Source organism: Streptopelia decaocto, assembly GCF_964273445.1.
Source record: "Streptopelia decaocto genome assembly, chromosome: 7".
Classification (NCBI taxonomy): domain Eukaryota; kingdom Metazoa; phylum Chordata; class Aves; order Columbiformes; family Columbidae; genus Streptopelia; species Streptopelia decaocto.
Window position 1 is genome coordinate 17,482,634 of NC_138661.1, and position 11,315 is coordinate 17,493,948.

Below are 11,315 nucleotides of genomic sequence, written 5' to 3' on the forward strand. Positions count from 1 at the left end.
TATTCAAAGATTTAATAGATCTGTGCAATAGATCCAGTCATATTACCTTCAACCCACTGAACAAGTCAGTGCATCATATGCAAGGGAAAATAATTCATCAGGTTTTGGCAATCTCCGAGAACAGTCCAACAAGCAAGTATGTATGGAAATTGCACAGGCAGAGTCTAAATTATCTTCTTGTTCATAAGAAGGCACATTTGCCACTATTCCCCACTATGGGTAGAGAATGTCACTCTCTCAAGACTGTTAATGCAGCACCTGTCATTAACATTAAACCATTAATTTAATGCTGTAAATAAAGGAAACAACTGAATGAGCTCATATACATATACCTTGTGTTCCGCCTGAAGTATCTGCTCTGCTGTACTTCAACTTATCAGTAGAGTCCCAGCAGGAATGAATTTGACTCAGATTCAAAGGCTATTACATTTTCTACTATAATGTCTGTCAACTTTAAAGAATAAAGGAAACCATCACCCTTCATTGCCTGAAGGTCTTGCCTTCCTGTAGAACAAGAGTGATGCCAGTTGAATTGTCAACAGGTTCATGGAATATTTTCAGCCTGCTGGGTGGATAACCACATCTATTCTGTAAAAAGTCATTGGTATTAATGAATACAGTAATAGACATATATAATAAAATTTCATAACCTATGAAAAAGTAATTAACTTATGAGGGTTCTTATCAGAAATATTAGCAGAACAAAGTTTAAAATTAATATACTCCAATGAAATTCCATGCTGTGCCTAAGTGTATTTTTAAATCAGTCATTTTAACCCTCAAAACAAACACTGCAACTCAGAGAGACAGAGCTGAGGCTAAGGAGGGTCAGGTTTTGGTGAAGCTTTCTAGATGACTTTATATCTAGATGGCGTCATTACTACAAGCTCTGAAAATGTTCCTCCTTGCTAGGCAATCTATGCTTAAAACAACCAAACAACAACAACAAAAAAACACCACACCCCACACAACACTAAAAAATAAATCAAAAAATCAATATAAATTGTGAATGCTTCCAGTTTTATGTGCCAAACACAATTGTAAAAGGTAGCCCTTTTGTAACTTAAGCCCTTTTTAGAGACTTCCTTTTCATTCTAGTTTCATTGCCCAACCAAAACCAAACTTCTCAACACATTTTGATTTTTCATACATCTTTTATCACTATCACTGCTTACCACTCCCCAGGGCCTGTCTCCTTGCCCTGCTATTCCCATGATTCTCCCATGGCTCATTATCCAAATTCAGCCTCTTTCCACTCATATCTTTGTGTCCCTTTCACCAACTCCAGGCTCCATGACTGGATAATCTTATGTTTTCTACCACCCAGGTCCAAACCTCAAGTTTCTCTATCACTCTTGCAACATTTGCAACATTTTAGAAATACCAATTTTTGTTTCAAGCCTGCTTCTTGGTTTCAGAGCAAAGACTTAGCTTACGCACAGTGCACTTCAACTGGACCAAAATCAACTATATAAAAATCTGAGTCATATGAAATAAAGATCATATCAAGTAACATTTTTATCAGGTTTAAGAATATACAATACTATATTAAATAGTATTTATTTTTGTTTCATTTGCCCTTGTTTACTACATCTCTAAATGGCATTTTTGTCAGACACTTATTTACTGTGTGCTAAACCACTTCCTGTGAACTTGGCACCTAGACCTGGGGAAATGGATAAATTACCCTGGAGTTCGCTTTCTGTTCTCAGCTCTCCAGGGGATGCTGCTGGCAGGTTGAACCAAAGCACAGAGAGATGTTTGTCTCATCTCTTTCTACTATTTTGGATGTCAGCATTAATACACTGCTAGAAAATGAACAGCTCAGAGAGAAGGTTGGTTATTTTTTTCTATTCTAGCTTCAAAAAAAAGCACATTTCCTAAACTGGTTCACAAAAAAAATAAAATAAATAAACCCCAATTAACTTCAATGACATCTACCTGCCAGCCCTTTTAACACCCACATCAATAAGCCAGACAAAGATTATCAGAAGTTCAACCTAAATCTAGGTGTGAATTTTTATTAGAAGACCTTGGAAGCCACTCAAGAAAAACTTGCCATTAAACATTTGTCATTTGCCCTCAACTAGTCCACTAAAAGTGGTTTTAAATTGCCTCACATCTATCTCCCCCTGGGAACAGAAACCATCCAAGTGAGATCACAATCAATAAAGTTTACCGCTCAGCATCTACAGAGACAAGAGTGAGCACAGAGACACCGGAGTGAGGAACAACCCAAAACCAACCCAAAACAAATAAAACTCCACAAGCATATGACAAGTGGCTACAACAATAAGCTACACACTAGCTGGTTAGTAACTCTTTCCACTACATAAACATATGCATCTGTGCATATATATACACACACGCTGGACACTGCACCTCTATGTTATGTGAATACCATATGCATAAAGCAACTAAGAAAAATTTTCTTAAATCTTTCTTCATTTCCTTTTGGAACAACATAACAACAGGATACTTAGGGTTGGTAAATTTCCTGGTCTTTGAGGGTTAAGAAATTGTAGTAAAGAAACATTTTAAATCAAAATGTATGCATAATCAATAAATCTATCATACTACAACAGTTGCACCTTACTATGCATCCTGTGTGAATGCATAGTAAGAGAAGTGCAGGTCATGCTGAGCTTACCAATGTAGACTGTTCATGAAACAAGGGTTACAGTGAAATTATTAATACCACTTCCTTAAAAGTGGGGGTCTAAGGCATTTATCCCTGCTACAAAATGGAGGTTTGATCTAGGGAAGATCATGAGCACATTGTTTAAAGGAAATACGTATTATCACATTGTTCAAAGTGAATTTACATCAGCACAAAATTACATATTCTACCAGCAACAACATATGTTTAGATCAGCATTTATTACACAAAGTTTATGTTTTACATATTAAGGTGTCTATAAGGATGAAGGAAAAAAGTACACATCAATCCAGCATATTAAGAATGACGCATTTAACTAAGCACCATGTTTGTTAAATAAAATTGATGGAAATTGATTCTCCCTAGAGTGTCTTTACAACAAATGAACAAGCTTCTTCTGTCCTTTTGGAAAACTACTTTAAAGAGTCAGTTCTACCTTCCCTAGGCATTGAGAACACCATCATTGATTTCTGCAGAAAAAGTAACAGCCTCTTGTACTTTCTACTATATGTTAACAAAACTGTCTAAGTCTTCTGCAGTTTCTGTACAATGTATCACATCCTACATGGGTCCCCAAGGTTATAACTAACAGTGTAAAATATAGACACTTAATGACTTTTGATCCTGACTCAGAACTCAGTTATACATATGCTGCTGGGAAACACTTCATTTCACTGTACAGAAGTGATTCTTTTTCTGTCACTGCAAGAACAGAAAGCATTGCTACAGTGAGCCTTTTAATTCTGAAGTAAAAAGGCAGCATGGCTCAGAAATAAATGCTACCCCTGCCTTTCCCCCAGCCCACAATTCATCTTTACCTACTGATAACAATGGGAGGAGCACACTTGAAACAAATCCCCAGCTATTTAAAATCAATGTAGCTCATGAACTGTCCACACCTGACAAACCACTGGGCAGAGAACCCACTGACTCTTCCAGTTTCAAGGCAGCTCACTAACTAGTGTCAGAAGACTACTGGAAATATATTCTGATAAATTTCTAATTCACAGCAAGTAGTTTTAACATTTTCTGTACTGTATACAGAGATTACTTGAAAATATTAACAATAGAAAGGAGTCCAGATCAGCTGCTTTAACAGCCTAACACAACCCAGTGGTGTCACATAGTTAGAAATTTTGCACCACGCAGTCACCCCAGCTTGTAATTGCTCTGAAAACGTTCCTCGGAGTCCTGGAGGACATGGAGTCATAGGAACATTTTTAAACAACAGGCAAAGCCATTGGAGCAGAGAAGCTATAAATCAGACTTGCTGGGCAGATGGCACTGCAAGCTAGTAAGCTGATGGTAGATGGAAGCAAGAGCTCGGGTAAGACAAAAAAATCAGTCATAAACTAATGAGATCTGTTAAGATGCTAGAGACAACTACTATCCCTCTTCCTGATCTCTCTGCTTTAAGTGAGGGTCAGATCAACATCTCCTCCCACAGAAATTTACCCAGCAAAAGTTTTCAGAGACAACAAAAAGGTAGTTTGGTTTCCCTCAAAGAGGGACACCCACAGCGGCCGTCTGAAGAGTTAATATGAAATGAGCACAAGGTTCCTAATTCAAAAATCTCAGGCTCTCATGATATTTTTGAAGTCTGGAGCTTTCTATAGACAATCTATAAGCCCTCCAGCCTGGCTCCAGGACAATATAAAGATCTGAATCTTTTCCTGGCAAAGGAGCTTCCAGCAAAGGGGAAGTTTCAAGCCAGGAATGGTCTTCAGTGGAAAGATGCCACAGAGTACATTAACTTTGGTGAAGATTTTTTCTTATTCCAGACTAAACTGAGGGTGGCTTGGTGCTCACAAACACTCTACCTCCCACCTGCATGTGACCTACAGTTCCTTTGCTGCTGTTATGGAATAGATAGTATCTCTAACCCCTTATGACTGTGGAATAGTTACTATCAGAAAAAGTGTAACCACCTCTTAAGATATACATTAATATCAGTCCCTCTAACCTCCAAAGGTCAGAAAATCCTTCCTCCTCTCTCTATCTATATATATTCATATATAATATACACACACATATATGTATTTTTCTTTCCTTTGTCAGAGCCTGAGGGTTGTTATTTGAAGCTGCCTTGCCAACACTTCAAAGTTTTTTCTCTTCTGATACAATTGCCCTAGAAGCATTGATGTTTTCCAGAAGAACACAATATAAAAAGATCTACTTCAGTAAATGAGACAATCTCAGACAGTGTAGGCTATGTGAGCTTCTAGCAGACAGCACCTTCCACAAGCTTCTTACAGTACTTCTAGAAGCTTATGGAGTTTTTCTCCTAAGATATATTACCAAGGGTGAGCCTTTCTTACCACTGTCATGAACCACAAGGTTCTCATGGTCTTAAACTTCTATAACTGCAATTTCTGACAACTGGGGATTTTTTTCTAATTTGCATGCAAGCAGGAAAAGGGGGTGAAGTGGTAAATAAATTAACTTTGTTGAAAGCCTCTGGGAAAAGGGAAGTAAAGCTGCAGACTTGTGTGGGAAGCTAATAAAAAGGGAACACAGCAATAGCACTGCAATGACACAAAGGATTAACAGGCTCTCAGCAAGAACTTGTATTTCCCAAGGTGGTATGAAGTTCTTGTATCCTAAAAACACACAGAAAAACATTTACATAACATAAGAAAACTGCTATATACCATATACACATCCATGCATTTGTGCTTAAGGCAGATACAGAAAGGACATACATAAGAATAACTATTATACTTCTCACAAAGGAGCCTACAGACAGTACTGTATTCATACAACATATATCCATATTAACTATCTGTTCTTTAGATTAAAAAAAAAGACCAGAAATAAAGTCCAGCCATTTAGAGTGTTTGACAGCACATTCCTGTGACTTTCATTACACTGGGATAAGCACATGACTGAAAACCACATTCTCTCACCCATCTTCTATGCAACCTTGATCAAGTCTCTCTGTCTTTCCTGGGACTACTTTCTCCAGACATAATCATGGGGTTACACAAGCTACACTCTCATGGAGATGAGCTGTGCTACTTGTTTCTTTTTGAGAGGTTTTAGGTCATTGTACCTTCTTCTCATTGTAGAGCAAATCTTGATGTTTGGCTACCAGATAAGCTGGGGGCACAGGTGGCAGGCAAACCAAAGACCACCCCTGCCCTATCCCCCCCACCCCCCCAAAAAATCACAAATCTACAGAAGTTGTTACAGAGCAGTAATGATTATGGGTTCTTACAGACCCATTCCTGTCCAACAAACATGAATTTCAGGTATTTTTCAGATGCTCCCTTTATTTGCAGCTATCTTACATCTAGTGACTCTTGCAGCATCTAAATCCCCCCTTTGGTTGCAGAAGATGCAGAGAAACTGTACATAACTGCAGAATAACAGGATGCAACTAAAAAAAAAGCTACAATTGCAATCCTGTGACATATTTGATCTTTAAATCTCTGTTCTACCAGAGGGAAAACCTTTAAAAGGAAGGGCTAATTCTAGCATCGTGACTAGAAATCACTAATTTAATACAAGTCTCATGATATTTTTCTTAAAACCTCAGCATCCTGAAGCATATTTCAACCTCTCTTGTGTCCAGCTCTTGTGGTTACAGAAAAGTGCACCTCAAAGACCTGAATTTCAGAAAGCACATCAAAATGACCTGGCTGTATTTATTTATTCCAATTGTTCTTAAACTAACCTCACAATTTTAGAGGACTGGAGGGAGCTGACCTATTTGCTCTAAACATCTGGAGAAGTCAGCACTGCTCCTGGTATTCCAATTTACACATAAGCATATGTTTTCCCTTGGCAGTTTCATCATATCATTGTAAAAAAGTTCTCATTCATGCTAAATGGAAATCCCCATCAAGAACATTGATGGGCATCTTTCTGATACAGCTTCTATGATTTTGTGGCCTTTGTTGGCTTGGCTCCAAGTGTGCTGCCATGTATGTGTTCAGACACGATCACATTGGTGCAACCACATATGTGGAGAAAAATTAAAGAGGAGAAGGAAAGAATAGTATTTTCTGACTATTCACAAAGAATAAGTACGTGTTTCCAAAAGGTCATTTGTTTCTTCTTTCTTGTGTGTGAACAACTTTGACAGACAAATCAACAGCATCATGAGGTTACAGATGCAGACAACAGCAAACTAACCTACAAAGTTCTTAACAGGAGTACAGAGAAGCTCCTGGACATCCAGATGATACAGATAAAGCTTTTGGACCCATGTTCTTTGCTTAATGTTCTTCCACTCCTCTCTTAGGAGCACAAAAGCACAGTAGTGTTCCTCAATCGATACAACAGGTGCCTCAGCATTGCAATAACCATGTAACTTAGGGAGGGAGAGTACTGCTCCAACCTCTTCTAGTGACTGGGGCAGTATCCCAGAACTCCAGCTGTCACTGTTTGCAAGAAGGCACAGGCTCTGCTGTCATCCCCTAGTTGATAAGAGTCATTTAAAAAAAAAAAAAAAAAAAAAAAAAGAAAAATCTAAACTTTAAATTCATTTGGCTAGTGTCATTGGCAAAATGTCTCGTCTCCCACGCACCGTAAACCACACAGAGGCATGGAGGGAGAGAAAGGAAATACACAGTGGAAAGACAGATGGGAAGATGAACGCATTGTGGACTAACACTGATATTAAAATGCGTCATCTATCCCTGACCTTAATCAATTATTATCTCATGGCCAGGCTAGATATCCTGAAGTAAAATGGATTCCAGGGTTTCCATTTTAGTTACCTCATCATCCCCCTCCACACAATAAAAATGCCTGTTCTGAACATATTGTTTATCATTAAACTAGCAAAACGTGATTAAACGTGTAACACTAATGAACACAAATCACTGTGCTCAGATGGTATCTCAAACACTGCATGTTTAGCTACCCATAGTTTCAAGAAGACTACACCTCTATTGCCAGTTCAGCATCAGCTAGACAGGAATAATCACTGAAAGAAACAAAATTAAAGAATATTGCCAGCAGAAGTCTCATAATGACCCCAAAACATTCTTATATCATAACATTAACTTTTAGCTTTGATAAAGTCATGGCATTATATAGCACAGTAAACCTTATTTCTAAATGAAACAGTCCTGCTGTTTTTTAAGTTGGACACTTTTATGTTTACCCTAACATATCACTGCAGCTTGGTCATGACAGCACTACGCAAAACATCTCAAGAGCTTATAAGACATCGCGAAGTTTTCCCATCTTACCTGGCTCTGTACAGTTAAGTTCAAATGTCCAATTAGATGATTCCATCAACTTTCTATTCCTCCATATTTCTGACAAAACACGTCTGTCAGCAACAGTTGATTCTTGGCCTATATTAAATAGAAAGAGGTTATGCTCACTGTCATTAATTTTTTTCCCGCATCATCTTAACTGGACTATATGCCCCTACTAGCAACAAGCATGGACAGACCATCAGCATGTGAACGCAGCAAAATCAAGGTGTGAGTGGGGCGCACGCCAACACACATATGAGAGGTGCTCTAGCTACAAAGGGTGAAACCAGTTACGATGGTGCAGTATCAGAGCTCTTCACACATTCTGGCTATCAGGGGATACCTGTCTGTGAGAATGCCCGGCTGTGACCCCCAACAGGAAAATATTCTGCAGCAAGCAAACGCTGAAGCCTGCACCTGTGAAACTCAACACTTTACAGTTCCTATAGATGAAACCAGCCCAGCTATGCTGATATAAGCAACAGTCACACTTCCATTTAGTCATATGCACTTGCACATGTTACGTTACTGATTTATCAAAAAATAAAAATGCATATGGACATGTTCCAGTTACATTTTGGTTTATTCTGAGTCTAGGGGCTGATCTTTTCAGTGTTGGGTATACTTGACAATATCGATCCCTGCATAACTTGTCAAGGAAAATGGAAAATAACTACACTGTGAAACCCCACAAGTCTTAAGAAAAACAAACTTCTTTAGAAGTCAGCGGAGCTTTGCCTAAACTCATATTCCAGAAGCATTGTCAATGGAACTTGCTGAATAGAGTACAGAAGGAGCACTTATCATAACGCAGGGTATGCAATTATAATAATCAAAAGAAGAATAGAACCCCTTAATTAAATCACTTCCATCTCAACATTATCCATTTCAAATGAACATATTGTAATAACAAAAATTCTTCTATGGCTGATCTTAGAGTTTATATTCACCCATCATGTAATGCTTGTGCCTTGCTACAGCGACTCTTGCAAAATAAATCTAGCTTGGACGTTAGTTTGGCTAGAGTATTTGCTAAAATAATCTGACGGCACAATTATAAGAAACTTAGAGAACAGACAATCAGTGTTCACAGATCCAATATACTGTAAATTAGCCAGCTGAAAAAAAAAAAACTACCTGATGCAGCCTACCATCAAAAATCAGGTTATGAGGGATTTAGTTGATAACCCAAGAGATTAAAAACTTTCACTAGTCATAATATTTTTAATGCAAACCTAAAAAAAAGTTTTTAAAAACTTATCTGCAACAACAACAAAAAATAACTATGTAAACATAATCATAACCCAATTACTTGCTTTTACAAGCCAGTAAGTTTATGAAAATGGCTGGTGCAAGGAAGAAGAAAAAAAAAGGGGAAAAAAAAAGAAAAGGCATGACAAACAGTCCTAAATAAAGCAACAGTATATTCTAAAACCACAATTAAGAAAAAAGACAGTTGAAATTTCTAAGATGAGCAATATGCTAATATGGTCTAAGACACTGAATTCTTATATGGAAAGCTCATTGCCATCCTAGATGTACCCCAAACAACCTCAGCAATAGTTTGAGCACAAAAGCATTAGAAAGTTCCACCAGATTTTTCTTCCCGTAAAGCACACATTTTAATTTCAGCTTTATTTTAAGCAGATGACCCACTCTAATTCCGCTGAACTCTGATTTTCTTATATTAAACATGGATGTAGAATCTGGGCTTAGTTAGATTTTGTTCTTAAAGCCTCAAGGACTGTTGGCAGTTCTACCTAGAGACCCATGTGCTGTCCCAGCAACCTTAGCCTTCATATCTGAGGGATGCAAAGCATATTGCAAGAAGCAGGCCTGAAGCTGCATGGTTACAGCCCGAACTGTGCCAGCAGGCAGGAAAAAAATAATAATAATGAAAAGGGAACTATGTAGTTAATTATAAATACATCAGTTTACCGACAGGGCACTTGCACAAAGGATGCAACAGACTCTCTCTTATAAAACATGAGATTAGCACTGTTCCTTGCTTAAAATACAGGATTTTCTGTCAAATCCACTCGGGGTGAGGGGGGAGGGGAGGAGGGTGGAAGGAGATGGAGAAAACAAAACAAAAATAACAGCACTTGTAGCTGCTGGAGGCTTACAACCTAAAATGAAACGTGGCCCGAAGTTGCAGAAGGGACCACAAGCGGCTGGAGAGGACTCAGCTCTGATGCGCAGGCAGGAGGAAAACTACATCAGGGACGTTCCCTGGCACACAGCTGGCCCGTGATTGCCCTTTGATTCCCGACCTGAAGCCCCCCGAGATGCCGGCGGGACGTCTCCCGGGCGGGATCGGTGCTGGGAAGCCCTTGGCCACCAGGCGCCAGAGACGCCGCTGCCTCTTGTCCCCGGGGCTGCGGCCGCGCACCTGCCCGGCGCGGGGGTTTCTCCTGAGGAACCCGCGCCGCTCCTCCGCCTCGCCCGCCCGCTGGGGTATTTCCACGGAGAAACTCAAAACGGGAACAGCCGCGGACGCTTGACCCCGCCAACCCCCGGCTGCCCCGGGCCGCTCCAGCCGCCCTCCCAGCCCTGCCCGCGTCCCCGGTCCCGCCGCCACAGCCACTCACCCAGTCTGGAGAGCAGGCTGGACATGCACCAGGCGAAGAAGAGGATGGCGCAGATGAAGCCCAGCTGCTGCAGCAGCATCTCCCGCCTCTTGCGAACTTTCCTCAGCATAAGCACCATGGTCTTCGGGGCGGCAAGCGGCGTCTCGTCCGGCTCCATCGGAGCAAGCGCGGGCGCCGAGGGGGCAGCCAGCAGGTGGGTCGGAAAGCGGGACTCACTCCCGGCGGCTTCCCGCGGACGGCTCCATGTCGGGCAGGCTGCAGCGCGAAGAGAAGCCGATGCCCAACGGCTCAGGTCGGCAGCGGCGAAGCAGAGAGGCAGGTGGAGGCGCAGGGAGGACGGCGGCAGCAGCCCGGAGGGCGGGGGCGAGGCGCCGCTCTCAGGGGCCGGGCTGAGCCCCGCGCCCCACACGCACCATGGCCGGCGGCGCAGGAAGCGGCGCGGCGGTTCCTCTGTCAGCGGCCGCCCTACAGCGTGCGGGGGGCTGCGAGCAAGCCCTGAGGGAAAGCGGCATCCATGCAGCTCCCCGCCCGCCCCCCGGCTAAGTTCAAAGTTTATCCCTTTCCTCCCTCCCCCCCGCCGCTACCAGGCGTTGGCGGCGGGTGGGCGTAACGGCCGCTGCCGTGGGAGTAGCTGCCCCCCGGGCTGTCAGCGCGGCGCCGGCAGCCGCTCCCCCGAGCGCCTGGTCAGCCCCCTTCTCCCTGCCCCTCTCCTGCAACTTTCCGGGTGCTCCTCCGGCACCCCTAGCAACGCGCGTGTACCCTCCCCCACCTCTGGGCGGGGGGGCGGAATTAACTGGTTAAATTAATCCTTCCCCATGAGCGGCGCAGCGGCTGCCCGCTGCCGGTGTCGCC

General features: G+C 41.8%; 1 protein-coding gene across 1 annotated transcript in view; it reads right to left on the reverse strand.

Annotated features, from left to right (window-relative positions):
- SLC24A4 (solute carrier family 24 member 4) overlaps positions 1-11,096 on the reverse strand; it is a 96,431-nt gene extending 85,335 nt beyond the window's left edge. Inside the window, exons 1-2 of the mRNA XM_082058272.1 lie at positions 10,464-11,096; positions 7,861-7,968 (exon numbers count right to left, since the gene is read on the reverse strand). Of these exons, the coding sequence (XP_081914398.1) occupies positions 7,861-7,968; positions 10,464-10,620 (265 nt within the window). The 5' untranslated portion in view covers positions 10,621-11,096. The remainder of the gene's footprint in view (positions 1-7,860; positions 7,969-10,463) is intronic.
- Positions 11,097-11,315: the final 219 nt, after the last annotated feature.